The 23,885-nt window shown below is 40.0% G+C and overlaps 1 protein-coding gene across 1 annotated transcript in view; it reads left to right on the top strand.

Moving 5' to 3' along the window:
* LOC140199082 (cilia- and flagella-associated protein 47-like) overlaps positions 1-23,885 on the top strand; it is a 697,686-nt gene that overhangs the window by 138,925 nt on the left and 534,876 nt on the right. The window contains exons 18-21 of the mRNA XM_072260570.1: positions 2,889-3,020; positions 3,154-3,231; positions 6,854-6,998; positions 10,200-10,294. Coding sequence (XP_072116671.1) covers positions 2,889-3,020; positions 3,154-3,231; positions 6,854-6,998; positions 10,200-10,294 — 450 coding nt within the window. The remainder of the gene's footprint in view (positions 1-2,888; positions 3,021-3,153; positions 3,232-6,853; positions 6,999-10,199; positions 10,295-23,885) is intronic.

Raw genomic sequence — 23,885 nt, 5'->3', positions numbered from 1 at the left:
CCCGGACTGAGTGGGAGGGGCAAGGCGAAATCACCTTTATTCAGGACTCTGTGGGAGGAGCCACAGGGGCAGTCAGCAGAGGGGCCTGTCCAGACAGTTAACTTAGTTACAACATATATATGGTTTACCACATTCACCCCTCCTTATTTTTAAAAAGAGTCCCACGGGGTGAAGTGACTGACAATATTTAAAACAAGCATATTTACAGGTCAAGTCTATCAGGCGGTCGAGTCCGTCACTGTGATCTACGTAGCACTGGTGGTGATTGCACCAGCGATAGCAGTTGTGTTGGCTTGGCCTGACTTGAGGTGCCAGCACGTTAGACGTCGGTAATCCCTTGTGCATGTGCGTTGCGCCTAGTATGGGAGGTCGTGTGGTGTCTGTGTAGGGTTTGGAGTGCGCGGTGTCTGGTGGCTACATATACTGGTGGATACGGGTTAATAGTCACCACAGAGTGTTCAGGGTAGGGGCCTGGTTCTCCTGTGGGCACCAGCTCGCGGATGGAGACCGTGTCCTCCCGCCCATCAGATGGGCATACAGGGGGTTCGCATGAAGTAAGTGAACCTTCTCAACCATCGGGAAGTATTTATTGCTCCTCGCATATTTCTGGAGCAGCACTGGCCCTGGGAACGTCAGCTAAGTTGGTAGGGTGGTCCCAGTGGTCGACTTTCTGGGAAAAGAAATGAGCCGCTCATGAGGGGTGGCATTGGTGGATGTGCATAACAGGGAACGGATGGAGTGGAGTGCCTTGGGAAGGACCTTCTGCCAGCGGGAGACCGGCAGTCCCTTTGGCCTGAGGGCTAAGAGTGTGGCTTTCCACACCGTGGCATTCTCCTTCTCCACCTGTCCATTCCCCCGGGAATTATAGCTTGTGCTCCTACTAGTTGCAATTCCCCTAGCCAGTAGATATTGGCGCAGCTCATCACTCATAAACGAGGACCCTCTGTCACTGTGGATATTGCATGGGTATCCGAACAGAGTGACGAGCTTGCGCAGGGCTTTTATAACAGACGTGGTAGTGGTGTCGGGGCAGGGGATGGCAAAGGGGACCCACGAATACTTGTCGATAATATTAAGAAAGTACACATTGCGGTCGGTGGAGGTAAGGGGGCCCTTAAAATTGAAGCACCTTCAATAATCCCAGAAGACTGAAGTAGGGTAAATACTGAAAGGCTTTTATTCGCAGTAAAATACGACTTCCATGGTGAGTGTCTGCCCCCGGACTGAGGAGGAGGGGTAAGGCAAAATCACCTTTATTCAGGGGTCTGTGGAGGAGCCACAGGGGCAGTTAGCAGAGGGGCGTGTCCAGACAGTTAACCCAGTTACAACATATTTATGGTTTACCGCAGTGGACAGTGTATAGTGTTGTTGGGAGTTTAGTAGAAATAGAAATGTGGAGCAGAGGCAATGTTATTGGCCTTGAAATCTATTTTTTTTCTAGAATGAATACTTAAATGATAATCACCACTCGAACTTTAAGGGGCTGGCCAAAAGATACTCAATTATATCATTTCTTAATATGAGTTATAAGATGAAATTTAAATCTATATATATAGTTACAAACTGAAGTGTTGATATATTTTCAGTTGTAACTCTGTGATTTAACCACAACAGAAAGTGTAATTGATTTCCTAATGGTCGTTTATTACTCTTCTTTCCCCATAACCTTTAATTTTTCCCCTCTGGTATGTAATTTCTTTTCGGGTGTTATTTTTAAATTTGTTTTTACCAACTAATCAGCCAAACAGGCTGGACAGGAACTCATTTTCTTGTTTTTATTAACTCATTGGCTCAATGGGTAGCATTCTTTACTCTGAGTTTAAAAAGTTATGGATTGAAATAGCATTTCAAGACTTGAACACTAAAGTCTCAGCTGAAGCTTTAATGCACTACCATTTGGGAGGATATAAGGTCTCAAACAGTTATTCCTAGTGTCCTGGTGTAAAAATATCCCTCAGTCAGGATCACAAGAAGTGCAGTACCTGGTCATTATCACACCGCTGTTTGTGTGAAATTTGGCTGGTGTGTCTTCTGCATAATAAAATGCTTCACTGTCTGCAAAATATTTTGAGAGGTTCTGAGATTGTGAAAATCTCTATAGTCTTCCTTTGCACAGGAACAATCAATTCAACCCAAATAATACATTGCTCTCCTCTCCACCCCTTCTTACTCTGACTTATCTTTTTTCCAATCCTGATAAAGGGTCTCCAGCTGAAAAGTGAACTGTTTACTCTACCATAGGTACTGCCTGGCCAGCTGAGATCCTCCAGCATTTTGTGTGTATTGCTTGGATTTCCAGCAGATTTTTTCATGTTTGAATTCAACCCGAGTGCCTTCTGCCGGTATTTTTTTTACTGCAAATGTGTTTCCTCTTATGCTGTTTTATATAATCTTATCAATATTGTATTCCTTTTGGTCTCATGTTCTTTGTCTCAATTACTCTGTTCCAAGTACTGTCCATGCCCTCAGAAAAGAATTCCTGAATAGATTTATTAATGACTTATCTTGTAGTTATGATATCAAGTTTGGCATTTCTACAAGTAGTTGTATTTTCTAAAGGACCATCTTCTAAAACTCCTTCATATACTAAAAGACCTTCCTTTGGTTTCACTGATTCTTGAGGGGAGGTCCAGTTTATTCACAGTTTCTGAAAGATTGTGTTTTCAACCTTATAACATTTCTGCATCTTTTCCAATGATTCTATTCTCTTTAAAATGTGGACAACAAATTGTGCACAATGGATGAAATGAATTCCAGTCAACACAATACATATTTAATACACCTCTCAGCTTTGAAATTCAGTTCATTTAGAAAGTAATCCAGTGCTTTAGTTTGTGTTTAGAAGAATGCAACCAATAATTTAAAAATTAATTTATTTCTCCTAAAAGGTCGAAAATGTGAATCCTGTGCCTGGGATGACAGTAATTCCTACTCATGGCATCATACCTGTTGGAGGTTTTGTGTGTTTCAAAATTTTCTTCCACCCAACTACAATATTCAAGTTTGATACCAGACTAAGGGTAAATTGAAATATATGCACATATGTTTTTAGCATTATTTGTTTTATAGCTCATAATTTCCATAATGCTGAAAATTTATACAAGATGCTGAGATTTAGAACTCCCCATATAAATATTTATGGTATTTCCTCAGGTAGACATTCGCAATTCAAATGTGTTGAAACTACGGGTTGGAGGATCAGTGGTACAACCAAAGGCTGAAATTGATCTGGTTAGTATTTAAGTGGTTTATTTTTACTCTGCATGATATTTTATGATTCAAATTTTACTTCTTGACTGAAAACAAATGGTCCCTTTATTTTGTCTGGCCAATTGTCTTTCGAAGACCTATGGTTAGAATAATCAAAGTTAATAAAAAGGTTGGAGTGTGTGTATTGCAGATTCTATTCCATTTAATACAGATATCAGGTTTGCACTTTTACATCTTCTTATTATTAATATTTGTACATTTAAACAGCCATATTTTTTTTCCTGATGGGAAGATTGCCTATTTATGGCTATGTTTGAAAATTGCATTTCTTGGGATTCGATGGGGCCTTATAAGGTTTTTAATTTTCTACTGCCTGCTGGTGACCTGTTGATTTCTCTGCTCTTCTCTAATTCTAACCTTTTGAGTATCTCTGATTTTCAGTGCTGATTGATAATCAGGCTTTCAAATGCCTTGGTTCTAAGTTCTGGATCACTCTATCTGAACTACTCTGACCTGTTTAAAGGCATTCTTTAACACCAACGAACTTTGACCAATCTTTCAGGCAAATACCTGAATATCTCCACTTATGGCTTGACATAAATTATGCTTGGACATGTTTCTATAAAGCACCTTTTGGTATTTTATGATATTAAAGCCTGTATATGACTGCAACTTCTCATTTTTGATTCACATAGTATAATATGATCATTTTGATTGAGTCTTGAAATTTTTAGTACTCTCTGCCCACTGGGTAAGGGGTAGTTGTGCAAAGAAAATCATATTCAAAATATTACCTCAACATTTCCACCAGAATTGTATTTGTTGCCATCTTAGTTATTGTAGCTGGTTTTAAACAGCTGAAGTGTTCACCATACTTTGAGTAAAATCCTCATCAATGTGTACAAATCAGGGGCCAATATTTTAACTTGAATACTGATCAAAACAGGCTTTGTCCCTTTGTTAAAACGTAGTTTCCATGGAAAAGAGGCTTTGGAAGGTGTGTGTTATATTTTCATTAATGGTGCCAAGGGAATAAGGAGCCCCTGGATTTCACAATGAATATTTACACATTTGCTGTCATGTGCAGTATTCTTCCCATCAGTGAGAACTTGCTGAATAGGAAAGATAGAATTACTTTCAGACCACAAGTTCCCCTTGGGAGAACTGGACTGAGTAAGTCAAATTCTTTTCAAGATGATAGCGGCATGTTTCTGACCATAAATTCTGGGCCAGTGACACTATGTCCCCACCATGATGTGAATTTTGGTATTCATCTCATGAAAAAGGGAAACTGAGCCTCTGGCTAGGATCTTTATGTCCTCGTTGTCCACGGGAATGGTACCGGAGGATTGGAGGGAGGCGAATGTTGTTCCCTTGTTCAAAAAAGGTAGTAGGGATACTCCGGGTAATTATAGATCAGTGAGCCTTACGTCTGTGGTGGGAAAGCTGTTGGAAAAGATTCTTAGAGATAGGATCTATAGGCATTTAGAGAATCACGGTCTGATCAGGGACAGTCAGCACGGCTTTGTGAAGGGCAGATCGTGTCTAACAAGCCTGATAGAGTTCTTTGAGAAGGTGACCAGGCATATAGATGAGGGTAGTGCAGTGGATGTGATCTATATGGATTTTAGTAAGGCATTTGACAAGGTTCCACACGGTAGGCTTATTCAGAAAGTTAGAAGGCATGGGATCCAGGGAAGTTTGGCCAGGTGAATTCAGAATTGGCTTGCCTGCAGAAGGCAGAGGGTGGTGGTGGAGGGAGTACATTCAGATTGGAGGATCGTGACTAGTGGTGTCCCACAAGGATCTGTTCTGGGACCTCTACTTTTCGTGATTTTTATTAACGACCTGGATGTGGGGGTAGAAGGGTGGGTTGGCAAGTTTGCAGACAACACAAAGGTTGGTGGTGTTGTAGATAGTGTAGAGGATTGTCAAAGATTGCAGAGAGACATTGATAGGATGCAGAAGTGGGCTGAGAAGTGGCAGATGGAGTTCAACCCGGAGAATTGTGAGGTGGTACACTTTGGAAGGACAAACTCCAAGGCAGAGTACAAAGTAAATGTCAGGATACTTGGTAGTGTAGAGGAGCAGAGGGATCTCACAGGTTGCCTCACAGGTGGATAGGGTAGTTAAGAAAGCTTATGGGGTGTTAGCTTTCAGAAGTCGAGGGATAGAGTTTAAGAGTCGCGATGTAATGATGCAGCTTTATAAAACTCTGGTTAGGCCACACTTGGAGTACTGTGTCCAGTTCTGGTCACCTCACTATAGGAAGGATGTGGAAGCATTAGAAAGGGTACAGAGGAGATTTACCAGGATGCTGCCTGGTTTAGAAAGTATGCATTATGATCAGAGATTAAGGGAGCTAGGGCTTTACTCTTTGGAGAGAAGGAGGATGAGAGGAGACATGATAGAGGTGTACAAGATAATAAGAGGAATAGATAGAGTGGATAACCAGCGCCTCTTCCCCAGGGCACCACTGCTCAATACAAGAGGACATGGCTTTAAGGTAAGGGGTGGGAAGTTCAAGGGGGATATTAGAGGAAGGTTTTTTACTCAGAGAGTGGTTGGTGCATGGAATGCACTGCCTGAGTCAGTGGTGGAGGCAGATACACTAGAGAAGTTTAAGAGACTACTAGACAGGTATATGGAGGAATCTAAGGTGGGGGCTTATATGGGAGGCAGGGTTTGAGGGTCGGCACAACATTGTGGGCCGAAGGGCCTGTACTGTGCTGTACTATCTATGTTCTATGTATGTATTTATCGAGAAATTATTTTCTTATTCTGAGGTTCTTATTTTTTTGTATTCTTGTCAGTTTATTATCCAGGTAGTAAGAAATAATGTTCAGAATCCTGAGCACAGAGAGAAATTTAAAGGAATGTAATTATCTATCCATTGGATGTGCCCTTTTTCTGATTAGTACTCATAAGAAGCAGTTGAGGAAGGAGAAACTGCATATATAGAAGACACTGCAATGAATGGTTCATTAGAACTTATTTTCTCTGCTCCCTAAGAATTCAGAGAACTAGTGCTTAGGCACTGCTGCAAAAGCATCCATCCAACTTCTACAGGCTATCTGATTTTATTAAGAGTACCTCACCTTTGTTTGATTCCTGAAGAAGATTTTCTGTGTCCTCACATTGAAAATCTATGATATTTTATTTTCATGTCTTCTCACTGTGCAACATATATTGAAAAAAGTATATGAGCCGGCATTAGAAATTTCAATTTTGTCATTTTAATGTTAAGTAATTTTAGACTTCTTTTAATTTCCATTTTAAGTAAATGTACCCTGTCATAATTGGACAAAATATCACAATACTGGCTGTTTTTTTGTTTACATTGTGCAGTTCTGTAAAGGTAACTAAATTAGTAATTAATATCAAAAAACATGGGGAAATCTTCTCCTGCCATAAGAGCAATGCACTGTATTAACCTGGGCAGCAATTTAATGGTACTCCTGAACAGGAAATTTTAGGTTTTTTTCTAGTTATCTTTCCCATGCCTATGGAAGCTGTATTTGCTAAAGTTTTAAAAATGTGATTCTGACAAATAACTCCATTTAACTGGTATTGAGTTATTTTTAATGATTTGTTCTATGTATTTATTTATATCAAATGATTCATTTCACTTTTTTATTTGTAGAAGTATTGTGTATTCTCTGGCATCTACTGTGGTTCGTCTTCAATGATTCCATTCACTTTATCGAACTTAACAGAATCACCCATCAAGCTTGAATTTGACTTTTCTAAGTACAAAGATTTCTCACTGAAGTTTGAAGTAACTGAAGGTATACTTATAAGCAGATCATAAAGCTGTTAATTTTCTTCTCAAAGCAGAGGCATTAAGAAGTTAGAAAGTCTGGAAACTAAGGATTTTTTCTTGGATTTCTGAGCAAGTTCTATAGATGTTTAGGAAAGTGCCCATTCAGCATGTTGATTGTTGTTAGGTACTTCCACAAATTTACCAAGATATTTGCTGAATTCTGACGTTCTGAAGTCACTGAATCTTTTGACTCACTGAATGCACATGCACCATCAAGCACCTATTTACACTAACTGCCACTACCCATTTCATTTTCTCCATAATCGTATTTTATAAGTTGTTATGTTGTTCTGCATGTAAAACATAAAGTGAGATTTAAAAATGTTCTAACCTTCTCTTTTGTAATACCAAACACACTGAAAATCTACTACTGTTTCCAAGCATGGATCTATGAGTCGATGGCCTCCTCCTGTATCATAACAATTTTATGATTCAAGCATTCCTTATGCGGGCAAATGGGTTTAAGTTGGGCAGAAAGTTTGGCAATGATGTGGTGTGTTGAAAGGCTGTTTTTTTGCTGTACATCTGACTCAATGACTTCCTCTCATAATACAATCCGACGTTTTCCTTCATTGAAGTTTTTAAATTATTTTAATTACTTTGTGTACAGATTGCATGATTTGCTTTTAGTGTGTTCACATTAATGCCAAAAGTACAATTATCCCCCAAAATTAAGCAGTGTACACTTCGAACAATAATTCCCAAATGACAAGCCGAGTCAGTTTCCTTTCTGTTGAGTGGTGGGAAATTTGGACCTAATATTACAGTACCTTTTTTGTAAAAATGCAGTGACTTTTGAAATAGCATGTACCTGCAGTAAATGGCATTGTTTTCTGTTTTGTACTATAATACAGAACCACATCTTGTTGACATAATGTTTAATCTTTCACTTAATGCATAGAATTTTAAAGGCAAGGAAATCTGTGATGATTTTTTAAAAAAATCCCCAGTTTTCAGTGTTTAAAGGATTTTTTTCAGAATGTGGAGAGTATTAGAATACTATTGTTACTTCTGATCTTTCCATTCATCTCAGTAGACAGGAACTCAAGCAGCAATTTCCAATGCAAGATTGGCAATCTGATTCATCTGCTTACCTGAAGGTATTTGCCTGGGACATGATTGAAACTAGATTGAGGGCCATGGTTATATGCTACATACTTGAAGTCCTAGTACTTTTTGATTTTCAGGCCCTGATTTAGTTGGTCAAAAACAGCAGAGGTTTTGTAGGAACAACATATATCCATAATCTGGCTCTGCAAGATTAAAGGAAAACACTTTCCTGATCTCTTTGGAAGATTTTTCAGCAATCCATTTGAGGAATGCTATTGGGCACAAGCTTAACAACATAAGAAATAAGAGCAGGGTTAGGCCATCTGGCCCATCTAGTCTGCTCTGCCATTCAGTAAGATCATGGTTAATCTGATGTGGACTCAGTTCCATCTACCTGCCTATGCCCCATAATGCTGAATGATTCTGCTTTGCAAAAGTCTATCTAATTATGTCTTAAATATATTTAATAAGGTAGCCTCTACTACTTACCTGGGATGAGAATCTCACAGATTCACTACTCTTTGGGAAAAACCGTTTCTCCTCATCTCTGTTCTAAACCTATTTCTCTAAACCTTGAGGCTGCGTCCCCTAATTCTAGTCTCCCTCACCAGTAGAAACAAACTTCCTGCCTCTATCTTATCTATCCCTTTCATAATTTTATGTGCTTCTGTAAGATCTCCTCTCATCCTTCTGAATTCCATTGAGTTTTGCCCTAGGTGACTCATTTTCTCCTCATATATTAACCCTCTCTAGAATCAAAATCCAGAATCTAAGTTGGTGAACCTCCTTGGCACCGTCTCCAAAGCCAGTTTACCTTTCCTCAAGTGATGAGACCAGAACTTCATGAAGTCCTCCAGTGTGGCCTAACCAGTACTTCATGCAGTTGCAGCATAACCTCCTTGATCTTAAATTCAATTCCACTAGCAATGAAGGCCAACATTCCATTTGTCTTTGTGATAGCCTGTTGCACCTGCAAGCTAGCCTTTTGCGATTATGCACAGGTACACCCAAGTTCATCTACACAATAGCATGCTGTAATAGTCATAGTCATAGTCATACTTCATTGATCCCGGGGGAAAATTGGTTTTCGTTACAGTTGCACCATAAATAATTAAGTAGTAATAAAACCATAACTAGTTAAATAGTAATATGTAAATTATGTCAGGAAATAAGTCCAGGACCAGCCTATTGGCTCAGGGTGTCTGACCCTCCAAGAGAGGAGTTGTAAAGTTTGATGGCCACAGGCAGGAATGACCTCCTATGACGCTCTGTGTTGCATCTCGGTGGAATGAGTCTCTGGCTGAATGTACTCCTGTGCACAACCAGTACATTATGTAGTGGATGGGAGACATTGTCCAAGATGGCATGCAACTTGGACAGCATCCTCTTTTCAGACACCACCATCAGAGAGTCCAGTTCCATCCCCACAACATCACTGGCCTTATGAATGAGTTTGTTGATTCTGTTGGTGTCTGCTACCCTCAGCCTGCTGCCCCAGCGCACAACAGCAAACATGATCGCACTGGCCACCGCAGACTCGTAGAACATCCTCAGCATTGTCCGGCAGATGTTAAAGGACCTCAGTCTCCTCAGGAAATGGAGACGGCTCTGACCCTTCTTGTAGACAGCCTCAGTGTTCTTTGACCAGTCCAGTAATCTTTCATCATTTAAATAATAATCTGATCTTCTTATGTCCCTCTGCCTAATATTTTCTAAGTCAAACGCAATAGATCTTGTATATTTACTATCCGCTGGGGAATGTCCTCAATGTTTTCCTTTTGGCCCTTTCATCTCTAATTTGCCTGCCCGGCAGCTATGCAGGAAGTCATTGTAGATGATTGTTGGACTTGTAATAGACTAAACATGCTGTTTTAAGAAGGACTTCTCTGTGCCCAAAAATGTCTGGCTTTTCCTTCCATTACCATGCGCTCCCACTACTTCTGTGCCTCACCATAAATTTCAGGCATTCCTTTTGACTCCCTTCAACCCGCAGATTTGTGCTTTTCACACACAGCAATAAAGTAGCTTAAAGTAGAAATGCAAGTTTTCCTTTCACCTTTGACGTGCAAGCAAATGTGCACAGAAAGATTATTTTATTCATTTCCTTTATTTTCAGATGCATTTCAAGATCCATTGAATCCTCAACTCTTTGTTGTGAATCTAAGAGGAAAGGAAAGTACAAGGTGTGAATTATTCTTCAAACCTACAGATGTAAGTACTGACTTCCCACAACACTAAATCTATGCACATACCATGTTTTGAAATCAAGGTATATAGAGGCAGTCCCTGGGTTACGTGAAGTTTCTGTGCTTAAAAACAGAGGGTGTAAGTTAGAAATGTCTGTTTCCTATAGCTACCTATATGGCTCTGGTCCCTATGCTTGCTATAATTTTCATTTCATTGAATAATCATCCACAGATTATCTATAATTAAACTAAGAGAATACATACTGCATCCAGTCATTAATGAGTAACATGAAATATTTCAGTATTATTATTATATTTATTATTATTATTTATATGTTTCCAGGGTGAGACTTCCCTTTCCAGACAATAGAGATGTTCTCCTTCTTCAAAGGACAGAATTTCCCTTCCTCCACCATTAATACTGCCCTCATCCGCATCTCCTCCATTTCCCAGACATCCACACTCACCCTATCTTCTCACCGCCTTAGCAGGGATAAATTCCTCTTGTCCTCCCCTAGCACTTCATGAGCCTCTGCATGTAACATCTCATTCTCTACAACTTCTGCCATCTTCAATGGGATCCTACCACCAAACACATCTTTACTACCCCCCAACCGACTCTTCACTTTTCACAGGGATCATTACTCCATGATTCCCTTGTCCATTCGTCACTCTCCACTAATCTTCCTCCTGGCATATATCCCTGCAAATGAGAGAAATGCTGCATCTGTCCATTCACCTCCTCCCTTACCTCCATTCATAGTCCCAAACAGTACTTTCAGGTGAGGCAACACTTCACCTGCGAATCTGCTGGAGTTCTTATTGTGTGTGGAGCTCCCAATGCGACCTCATCTACATTGGTGAGATGGGATGTAAATTGGGGGATCAGCTTTGTGGAGCACCTCTGCTCCATCTGCCAAAAGTAGAAATTCCCTGTGGCCAAAGATTTTAATTTCTATCCCCATTCCTGTTTTGACATGTTGGTTCAGGGCCTCCTCTTCCGTGGACCACGATGAGGCCACTTGCACAGTAGAGGAGCAGCACCTCATATTCTATTTAGGTAACCTCCAACCTGATGGCATGAACATCGATTTCTCCTTCCAGTAATTTTGCTTTCTCTATTTTTCTTTTCCCCTCCCTCTTCTTCTATTTCTCATTCTGGTCTCTTACCTCTTCTCCTCTCCTGCCTATTATCTCTCCCTGATGTCCCTCCTTCTTCCCCTTCTCCCATGGTCCAATCTCTTCTCCTATTGGATTCTTCCTTCTCCAGGACTTTACCATTCCCACCTACCTGGCTTCACCTGTCACCTAGCTTGTCCTCTTTCCCCTTCCCCACCTTTTTATTCTGGTATCTTCCCCCTTCCTTTCTAGTCCTGATGAAGGGTCTTGGCCCAAAATGTCAACATTATTAATTTCCATAGATACTGCTTGACCTAGTGAGTTCTTCCTACATTTTGTGTGTGTTAACCATATAACCATATAACAATTACAGCACGGAAACAGGCCATATCGGCCCTTCTGGTCCGTGCTGAGCTCCTACTCCCACCTAGTCCCACTGACCTGCACTTGGTCCATAACCCTCCATTCCTTTCCTGTCCATATATCTATCCAATTTAACTTTAAACGACAACATCGAACCTGCCTCAACCACTTCTGCTGGAAGCTCGTTCCACACAGCCACAACTCTCTGAGTAAAGAAGTTCCCTGTCATGTTACCCCTAACCTTTTGCCCTGTAACTCTCAACTCATGTCCTCTTGTTTGAATCTCCCCCACTCTCAATGGAAAAAGCCTATCCACGTCAACTCTATCAATCCCCCTCATAATTTTAAACACCTCTATCAAGTCCCCTCTCAACCTTCTACACTTGAAAGAATAAAGACCTAACTTGTTCAACCTTTCTCTGTAACTTAGGAGATGAAACCCAGGCAACATTTTAGTAAATCTCCTCTGTACTGTCTCAATTTTATTGACATCTTTCCCATAATTCGGTGACCAGAACTGTACACAATACTCCAAGTTTGGCCTTACCAATGTGTTGTTCTGGATTTCTAGCATCTGCAGAATCTCTTGTGTTTATAATTATTATTAGTTTGAAAATTGCTTTAAAATTCCTTTAACATCTGCCGGACGATGCTGAGGATGTTCTACGAGTCTGTGGTGGCCAATGCTATCATGTTTGCTGTTGTGTGCTGGGGCAGCAGGCTGAGGGTAGCAGACATCAACAGAATCAACAAACTCATTCGTAAGGCCAGTGATGTTGTGGGGATGGAACTGGACTCTCTGACGGTGGTGTCTGAGAAGAGGATGCTGTCCAAGTTGCATGCCATCTTGGACAATGTCTCCCATCCACTACATAATATAGTGGGGGGGCACAGGAGTACACTCAGCCAGAGATCATTCCACCGAGATGCAACACAGAGTCATAGGAAGTCATTCCTGCCTGTGGCCATCAAACTTTACAACTCCTCCCTTGGAGGGTCAGACACCCTGAGCCAATAGGCTGGTCCTGGACTTATTTCCTGGCATAATTTACATACTGCTATTTAACTATTTATGGTTTTATTACTATTTATTATTTATGGTGCAACTGTAACAAAAACCAATTTCCCCCGGGATCAATAAAGTATGACTATGACTAAATGTAAGGGAGAATTTGTGTAAAGTCTGATATCTGAATATCAGATAATTTATAACTCAAGGAGCTTCTGTATTTTAATTTATGTGTATGGATCTGCTGAAGCCACTCGAGGGCAGTAGTTATTCATTCAACTTTACAATGAATTGCAGAGGATGTGAAAGAAATTTTAATTAAAAAACGATTTCAAATTGCAGGTTTGCTATAAGAAACATTAAATTCTTCATATATATTTGAATCATAATTGTAAAGCAGTCATAAATTTGCCAGGAATAATTAAATAATGAAAAATATTCAGTTCAAATCTAATTTAGTTTAATTTTTGAAGAAATTACTGATATGATCTATGAGTAATAAACTCTTCTCGAGCTTCCAGCTGGGTGCAGATTCCGATTATAACCGATGGTTACCTGATGAAGATGGTAGAGATTGTCATTGAAACGTTGGTTATAATCAGTACCTATAGCCAGCTGGAAGCTCTTTTTTCAATCTTTTTATTAGTATCGTAATGATAAAGGTTAACAAAATATAGCAATCATACAAAGTTATTGGGATTACATTGTTGTATAAACCCAGTTAGTACATAGATATTAAACCTCCTGATCTTACAGGATACAAATATTATATATAAACAAATTAACATGAAAAAAGGAAAAAGAAAAAATATATATATCCCCCCAAAAATACTAATCTAACAAGACTAACCAATTAAACTACAGGAAAAAAAAGACATGGGCTGTTGTGAAACACACAAAAAAAGAACCACTAGTGTCGTTGACTCCCCTCCTCTCAACATATACTAAAAAGAAATAGAGTAGGTTTGGAAAAGGTCAAATTACATCATATGGAAGTATTGAATAAATGGCCTCCAAGTATTTTCAAATTTAATAGAGGGATTATAAATAACACTTCTAATTTTTTCTAAATTTAAACACAATGTAGTTTGAGAGAACCAATGAAATGTGGTGGGGGGATTGATCTCTTTCCAATTCAGCAAAATGGATCTTCTGGCCATTAGTGTAAGAAATGCAATCATCCGATAAGCTGAAGATGTTGAAAGATCTGGTTCTATCATTGGTGAACCAAAAATTGCGGTAATAGGCTGGGGTTGTAAATCGATACTCAAAACAGTTGAAATAATACCAAAGATATCTTTCCAGTATTTTTTAAAAGAGGACGACGAAAACATATGGATTAAAGAAGATATCTTGGAGTGACATCTATCACATTTAGGATTTATATGAGAGTAATAACGAGCTAATTTATCCTTAGACATATGAGCACTATGCACTACTTTAAACTGTATCAATGCATGTTCAGCACATATAGAAAATGAATTAACTAATTGAAGAACTTTTTCCCATTTTTCAATAGGTAAAGTAATCTTAAGTTCCCTTTCCCAATCGATCTTAACTTTATTAGATACGTCTGGATGTATTTTCATAATTATATTATAAATGTTTGCTATGACACCTTCCTGAAAAGGATTTTCAAGAAGAGTTTATTCATCACACGCACCAGCAAAGCACTAGGTCCTTTTTCATGGTCGATGAGTGTTTCAGTTCTAGAAACCATGAAGGTTTCCAATAATTTTTCCAATAAAGAATTTGGAACTGGGGATATTGTTGGAATTATGGTTTGTTGTGCTCTGGGCAATAAAGGTCCAGAAATTAGTTCAGGCTTATTTTTTTCACAGCACACAATGGCACATAATAAAGGAAGTCCACAAAATTAAAGGAATTTAGTTCTTAAATCTCAGATAATTATAATGGATTGCCTCCAACTGATACAACTCTGTAAACACTGATCAGTAGGTCTCGGGTGAATTTAGAACCATCTATTTTACCTCAAATATACCTTCATTAGACCCAGAAAGAAATTTGTAAGGAGATCTGGAGAGAGGCCAATCACAAGCCACATATCTCACATAGATTACAGGGGGATTTTGCTCAGTTACAGAAATGGACTGAGGAATAGCAATTAGATTTCAATACAGATAACTGGGAGGTGATGCATTTGGAAAGTAATACTGTTATAGAACGTATGGTAAGTGGTCGGCAGCTTAGTGGAACAGTGGGACCGAGGAGTATAAGTGTATAGTATGCTGGCATCACAGGTAGATGGGTTGGTAAAAAGGGCATTTAGCACACTGGCCTTCATCAGAGATGGCATTGTGTATCAGAAGAGTAGTGCGAGATCCTCAATGACTTTCACCCAGTAGCACTCACATCTACGGCGATGAAATGCTTTGAGAGGTTGGTCATGGCTAGAACAAACTCCTGCTTCAGCAAGGACCTGGATCCACTGCAATCTGCCTGCTGCCACAATAGATCTACGGCAGGTGCAATCTCAACAGCACTTCACATGGCCTTGGATCGCCTGGGCAATACAAACACCAATGTCAGTGTTGTGTCTTTGCAACTATATATCAATTAAATAAAAGCATGCGCATGGGAGATGGCTTTAACTGGTGTATTCAAATTGCAGCGAGAGGAAGAAGGAGCAATACGCATATGTAGACAACAGATCAAAACACATGCACAGACATCAGTCCATACATAGTGTTGGAGGTGGGGGGGGGGTCATTGCTCTTAAAGAAATAGATCTATACATTACACTTCCTCCCCTTTTAGATTAATGCAATATAAAACTATATATGTACAAAACATTCAATTGTCCTTTCATAAACCATGCTCCAAATAAACATGCTTTCACAATAATGGTCTATATCTAACTTCATGGTTCTAAGGATTCAGTTTTTGGGTGGCGCTATGTATTTTTCATGATAGCACCTCTGGATCTGTGGAGTGGCATCAGGTTTGACAGTGTCCTGTCAATGACAAAGTTCTCATTGAGCCTCTGGATCTGTGGAGTGGCATCAGGCTTGGCAGGTGTCTTCTCAGTTGCTGGTGTCACATTGCTGTCAGTGACATGATGATCACTGAGAGGTTAAGTCCGGTGACTGTAATATGTTGTCTTGTTGGATGCAATTGACTCCTCGGTTGAGAATCCAGCATCTGGTCCACATGACGTCTCCATGTATGTATCAGTGGTCCAGTTTGTGTAGCTATCCCACCGGGTGTCCTCTTGTCTTCTCGGTAATCATGCGCTAGGACTTCCTGTCCAATCTTGCAGGTCCTTGCTGCTTCGCTTGGCAACTGACTGAACTGTTTATTCTGCACTTCCCTCTATAGGTCTGTTTTAAGGAAGTCTGTGCAAGATCTCAGATTTCTGCTCATGAACAGCATTGCAGGTGTTTGATTTATTGTCACATAAACAGCATTCTGAAACACAAAAAAGGAAATCATCCTGATGAAGGTTCTCGTCCTGAAACGTCAATTGTACTCTTTTCTATAGATACTGCCTGGCCTGCTGTTCCTCCAGCATTTTGTGTGTGTTGCTTGGATTTCCAGCATCTGCAAATTTTTTCTTTGTTGTCCACCTTGTGCTGTAGAGAGAAGTCCTCCTTGTCCTTAGCTTTAATGGACTTCTTGAATGTTTAGATAAACCTTTCAGCTAACCTATTCATTGCTGGGTGGTGAGGAGATGATTTGAAATGTCTGACGCCATTTTCCTTCATGAACAGTCGGAATTCTTCTGATGTGTATTGTGGACCATTGTCACTTACAATATGTTCTGGTAAGCCATTTCTGATGAAGATAGCCCTCAGAGTGGAGACAGTCTTTGCTGAGGTGATTGACTTCATTGGTATAACCACCGCCACTTCGAATGAATATCCACAGCAATCAGAAACATGAAGTCCATGAATGGTCCAGCAAATATGTACTCTTTGCCATGGTGATGATGGCCACTCCCATGGGTGTAATGGTGCCTGTGGGGGTGAATTTTGTACTTTTGGCATTCTAAACGGCTTTTGGCCAAGCTCAATCTGTTTATCTATTGCTGACCACCACACGTAACTCCGGGTGAGACTCTTCGTCTCGACTGTACCCAGGTGCCCTTCATGCAGATTCTTTAACACTCTGGTGCACTGTTTAGAGGGAACCAAAACATGAGATCCACACAACAGTGTCATTTGACGAACAAACAATTGGTCTCATCTCACTGAAAATTCTGGAAACATAGGGTTACCATGAGCTGGCCATCCTTGCATGGTGATTTCATAGACTTTTGACGATGTCGGGTCATTCTTTGTTTCCCTTTATATTTCAGAATTTGTTACCGGCAACCAGTCCACCTATGTGATGTGGAACACTTCTGCTTTTCTTCTTCAGTTGCCAACAATGGAAGACGTGACAAGCCATGAGCATTGCTGTGTTACTTGGCACCCTTGAACTCTATATCATAAGACTGGGCTGCTAGGAACAATGCCCAACATTGTAACTGGGCAGCCGACATCACTGGAATTCTCTCCCTGGGATTGAAAGTGCATGTAAGGGGCTGGTGTTCTGTCACTAGCATAAATCTTTGTACGTAGAGATAGTGGTGGAACTTCTTTATTCCCCATACTAAACTAAGGACCTCTTGGTCGATCTGTGAGTAGTTGCTTCTGTTACTTGTCAGTGATCATGATGCAAATGCAATTGGATGTTCAGATCCATCTTTCATAGTGTGTGACAAACCAGCTCCAATGCCATAAGGGGACGCATCGCACACCAGTCTTATGGGCTGCAATGGGTCATAATGGGTGAGCAGTTCAACTGATATGATTCGTCTCTTTGCTTCCTTGAATGCTCTTTCACATCTTTCTGACCATTCCCACTTTGCTTCTGTCTGCAACAGTGCATTCAATGGGCACAGCACTGTAGCAATGATTAGGAGAAACCGGTGCTAGTAGTTTACAAGGCCCAAGTATGACCTGAGTTGTGACATATTTTCCAGTTTGGGTGCCCGTAGCACTGCTTCAACCTTCTGTTGTGACTTATATAAGCCATGGTTGTCAATGACATGTCCACAATATGAGATTTCATTCTTGAAAGACTCACATTTCTCTCTCTTTACAAGCAGACCATACTCACTCAGCCTGGTTCTGGAGGTGCTCGTCATCATTTTTGCCAGTCGCAATGATGTCATCAAGGTAACATTGTGTTCCTGGGATATCTTGGAGCACTTGGTCCATTGCTCTTTGCTAAATTTCTGGAGCTGATGTGACACCAAAGACAAAACGATTATACTGAACAGTCCCTTCTGAGTGTTGATTGCGATGAGCTTCCTGCTTGACTTCTCAGTCTCTATTTGCAGATAGGCTTGAGACAAGTCAATCTCTGAAAACCTATCCCTGCCTGCCAAAGGTGCAAGTGTGCCTTCTATTTGTGGCAGGGCATACTGCAGAATACACAGCACTGGGTTGATACCTTAAATCCCCACATATGTGCATGGCTCTGGCCATCCCTTTCTTGATCAACAGGACAATGGGTGTGGCCCAATCACTCAACCTTACAGAGAATTCCAGATGCCTCTGAGCTCTGCAGTTCAGCATCCACTTTTGTGTTGCTGTGTCATCCAGTTCAATTCTGGCCTTCATGCCTTCGAGTTTATCAATCCCCTTCTCAAAGACCTTCTCATTAGTGTTAAGCAGCTGCGCCAGTCTCTGTTTAATGCTATCATTTAGGCTGCCAATTCCTGTTGATGCCACTCTGAGAGTTTTGATTGAGTGCCAGTTTAGTTGGATTTTTCTCAACTATTCATGTCCGAAAGGTGCTGGCCCTCCACTTTTCACCACATAAAGCTCTAACTGCTGTGATTTGGTTCCACATGTCAGATTCACTTTCAGTTTGTCTTTGGGAGACACTTTTTCCACCTATGTAGGTCTTTAGCATCACTGAGGTCTTCTCAAATGGTACCTTAGAAAACAGTCTGTTGTAGTCAGCCTCTGAAATTATAGACAAAGCTGACCCTGTTTCCAGCTCCTTTTTCAGTTTTACACCAAACACATCTATTGTGATCCAGATGATTTTGTGATCTGCTTCATAAATACTATGCAGTTCTTGGTATGACAGCTCACTTTTATCAGATGCTGTGTTGTCTGATTCTGTTTCACATTCGGTCACTCTATGCATTTGCTTAGTTTTGTGTTTGAAACTTCACTCGGTTGTGCTTTTTGTCTGTCTTGCACCCTCTCTCTATGTGTTCTGTGACACTTCCAGCAAACTTTTTCCTTGAATCAACAGTCATTTGCATGATGGGAGGATTTACTACATTGATAACATTTTTGGATTTTGGCACCATTCAAGGACATTTTGTATATTTTACATTCTAACCTGTTTTTCTGTAATTCTGCTGCATCCTTAGCTGCAGTTTGTAATGATATTGCAATGGTCAATGCCTTTTCTAAGGTTAGGTCTCTTTGAATGCTTTGACTATTCATGCCACGTACAAGCCTGTCCCTTAAAACATCAGAAAGTCTATCTCTAAAGTCACAGTACTGTTAAAGTTTGCACAGTTTTGCAATGTATTCAGAAATGCTTCAATCCTTTGATTGGTTCTTTTAGTAAAATCAAACCTCTCAGCTATTACCAGTGGTTTTCCAGTTTAACAAAGAAGGATCCTACACTCAACATAAACAAGCAATATTGTATATGCTATCCAATGCAATGAGAACTGCACAGATCTGTATATTGACTAAACAACTATTTCACAAAATGGATGGCCCAACATAGGAGGGCTAATGCCTCAGCTCAAGAGTCGGCTGCATATCTACACCTAAAGGTGAAGGGACACTCCTTTGATGATAACATTGTGCACAATTTGGACAGGGAGGACAGGTGATTTGAAAGAGGGGTTAAAGAAGCCATTGTTGTCAAACTGGAAAACTCATCCCTGAACAGAGAGGGGTGGGGTATGACACCACCTTTAGCTACATACTATGCAGTCCCAACATCTCTATCCAGTGTCTCCACAACAGTTCACATTGCCTTTCAAGCAAAGATAAAACTAATGATCCTCTCATTACCTCTATAACTTTTAATGACCCTCATGTGATTGCTATATCTTGGAATAACTCACAGAGCTTATACGCCAGAAAACTACGCACAATGGATCAGAATTGAAGAAGCCTCTTTGAATGCTTTCTGTAGTGTAGGGGACTGCAAAATGAAGAAGCATACTGTAGATGAGAGAAGAAAGATTTAAAAGGAACTTGAGGATAACTGTTAGCACCTTCACTAATTTTATGAAGGGAATCTTGTTCTTTTCCTAAGTATCTGCCATGAGACTCAAAGAAGGGCACAGTTATAGGTAATTGGTCAGTTTTTGGTCATTTGCATCAATCTCAGTAGGGTTATGTTTAGGAGATGATAAATAATTGAAGAAAAACAAGATTGAGCAATCCAGATTTTAAGTAATTAATTGGAGGAAATCAAATTTCAGTGAATTTAGCTCTTATGGTAAATTGGAACCAGAAGTTGACAGGCAGCTGTACAAGAATAACAGACTGCCTATCAGGAAAAGTTAGTTCAATTGAGCCACATTCCCATGAAGGACAGCGGAAGAGCAAACAATTCAGGATTTTCTGAATGTTATAAAAATTACAGAGGAAAAAAGTTTACTTACAGATGTTTGGTAGAAAATATCATTAAGAACCAGCTTAAAAAAGCAAAGAAAGTTGATGAGAAAAGATTAGCTAAATGAAAGGGATCCAGATGTGTTCCATAATAAAATGGTTAGTACGTAGAGGAATATGAGATATTAAGGCTGCTGAGTTAGTTACTAAGTGAAGACTTCTCATCTCTTTTATCCAAAGAAAATAATGTTTTGGAACTAATAGTAAAGAAAGTTGAGAGCACTAGATAAGTTAAACATTGATATCATGGAGCAATTTGAAAAGCTGGCTGAAATTCAAATAGTTAAGCCATCAGCACCAGATGGAGTAAATCATAAGGTTCTGAAGGAAGTCTTAGGGACACTAATGCTCCTTAAGCCACTTTGGATGATATAAGGTAATACCAGCGAACTGGAGTGTAGCAAATGTGAACAACTTATTTAACAAAAAAAAGAGAGTAAGATAAGCCCAGCAATAACAGATTAATTAGTTTAACTTTGGTGATGGATGGGATTGTTTTTGCTGATTTGGGGTTTTCCAGTGTAACGGGACCTCTTGTCTCTGGAACAGAGAATGGATCCTGTTGACTCTCAAGGACTCCATAAATACACATTTTTATCTTGTTGCAGCCTTTCAATCTGCAAAAGGGACAATCACAATATGTTGTTCACATTTGCAGTCCTTGCCCACTGTGTTTTCCAGGCCTAACCTACATAATGTTGGAGCAGATTCAATGGGCTGAGTCATCTAATTCTGCTCTTATGTCTCATGGTCTTACAATATCATCCTCACTAACCCTAATAGAACTGCTATTTAACCATGAAACTGACCAAAGGTCTTAAAGAGAAATAAAAGTAATGTCAAAATAATAAATGTCTTTCATTAATTTCTTACACTTGGTGGTTGTACTATTAATGAAACATCCTGGTGTATTCTAGAAACATGAGCACAGTGTATCAATACTAGCACATCAGTGCATTTAAGTGTATTGGTCTCTTATAAATAGTGACTTTTGAGTGCGCTGGTGATCTTAGGCCTGTTTATCTTCTCAGCTGTTTATAAAATTTCCAATTTTTTTTTGTAAGAGAAACCAGGAACTTCTCCCATCCTTGTGCACACCTGCAAACAACCTAATGCCATGCATGGGGCCTGGATATCTTTCTTTGTCTTTTTCAATATGGTGGATGGACACTTCTATTTCATAAATAGTGCCATCATAGGCTTTGCCTATCACATTCAAACTTAAATTTGAATGGTATTTCTGGGCTACTGTGTGGTCTTGGGGATTCTATGACATGTAATGACTCATTGACAAAAAAAAATCCTGATATTGATATTTAAATCAAATTACTTTAAAGTTTATTTTATTGTTTATAGATTGAAATTAAAAATGATTTACTCTTTTCAATATTTTTGGATAATGTGCAAAGTATTCCAATAGTCATGGCTGAGCTTTGTAATCAGATTCACATTCAACCTATAGTAATCAATTACTATATAGAGTGACTTACAGTCAAATGAAACCACTGGACCAAGAATCTTTCTCCTTCTGCTATCTTAGTTACTGAAATACAGTTTAACTTGCACTCAGTATACTCCGGGTGTATGTTTGCGGTCTTCTGTTGCTGTAGCCTATCCGCTTCAAGATTCAACATGATGTGCATTCAGAGATGCTCTTCTGCACACCACTATTGTAACACTTGGTTATTTAAGTTACTGTCAACCTCTTGTCAGCTTGAACAGTCTGGTCCTTCTCCTCTGACCTCTCTCTTAACAAGGCATTTTTGCCCACAGACCTGCCACTCATGGGATGTTTTTTGTTTCTCGCACCATTCTCTGTAAACTCTAGAGACTATTGTGCGTGAAAAGCCCAGGAGATGAGCAATTTCCGAGATACTGACGCTGACAATAATTCTATGGTCAATGTCACTTAGATCGCATTTCTTCCCCATTTGGATGTTGGAAGAAGATGGCGCCAGCGGACAATGCAACCAAGGGCGACATACTTCGGATATTTCATGAACTACTTCTTTCAAATGTGATTCTGCTACTACTGGAATTTGTGATTTACATTTTGATGGTGTTGTTTCGGGCTGTTTGAGTGATCTGGTGCTTTGTTGTCTCTGAGGGAGTTCAGTAAGGTTTCGAGCAGAGTGTGCGGCCTGGAGGCCAAGAAGCCCACGATCAACTCCATTTCTGGCTGACCTCACCAATTAAAGTGGAGATTAAGATTGAAATCAATGAGGGCAAGAGCAGAAAGTGAGCAGGTGTTTAGCACCATATGCCTGCATTTGACTGGTCTGACGCTTTCTCTTGCTCACTGCTGCCAGAGGACTGTGCCTACAACTGACCTGTCTCACACTTAAGCCCAATTTATACTTCTGTGTCAAATGTATGCCATAGGTACCGCGTACCCTACACCGTAGGGTGACGTGCACCTCCCCAAAAAAGTAACTCATGCGTCGTGGCGACACTGACCGCAACAACTGTGATTGGTCCGCTTGGTAGCATCGCATTTCCTCCTACACATTTCTGGTTGCTTTTCTCCGGAATGTCAGTACACTGATATGAAATAAATGGTTAGAGATGATGAACCAAATCGTCAAATCTACCTGCTGACATCCGAAAATATTTGAAATGCATTTCTTTGTCCTTGTCTCTCACGAAGAAACTCAACACAGTGGCATAGAAACCCCACCGCCAACTAGCGTTTTGGCGGTGAATTGCAGAGCGACGCAGACACAACTACGCATGCTTGCTACGGCGTAGGGCTATGCAAAAGTATAAATCAGGCCTACAGCGTAGCCCATACGCACAAGTATAAGTCAGCCATTACCCTCGCTCACTGCTTCCAGAGGAAGGTGCAGGAGTCTTGGTTTAATTGACATGGTTTATGGATTGAACTCTGCAGTTCATGTTAAGATGAATCTGGTTTCTGGTTACTCCTTTTTCTTATTGTATTTTGTGCAATTTTGATTGGGGAGGATTGACTCTGCAGCCTGCGGTCAACAAGCGAAAGAACACTAAATTGAACTGAACTGAAGAAAACTTTATGAACGTTCCTAGACTATTTCAATGATTGGATGTTTTATATTTTGTGTTTTTCACTTGTTTTTTTGCTATCTGCATGATTCATTCTTTTTTTTTGCGCATTAGGTGTTTGATGTTTTCTTTGAACGGGTTCCATGGTGTCTCTTTGTTTCATGGCTGTTTGTGGGAAGATGAATCTCAGGGTTGTATTCTGTTTGTATACTGCATACATTTAACTGTATTTTGAATTCTGATGTTTGGTCTGACAACAACTGAATCTCTTGACTATGTGTATGCATTGAGTTGCTGCCACGTGGTTGATTACTTAGATATTTGTATTAATGAGCAAGCATACTGGTGTACCAAATAAAATGGCCACTGAGTGTAGTTCACTTTAGTTTGGTTTCTATTGGACTTGTGATCAGCAGTCAATTAAAATTGGAGATCTT

The sequence above is a fragment of the Mobula birostris genome, chromosome 6 (genome assembly GCF_030028105.1).
Source record: "Mobula birostris isolate sMobBir1 chromosome 6, sMobBir1.hap1, whole genome shotgun sequence".
In the NCBI taxonomy this organism is placed as follows: domain Eukaryota; kingdom Metazoa; phylum Chordata; class Chondrichthyes; order Myliobatiformes; family Myliobatidae; genus Mobula; species Mobula birostris.
Note: the sequence above shows the minus strand (reverse complement) of the source record. Positions and strands in the feature narration are given on the sequence as shown.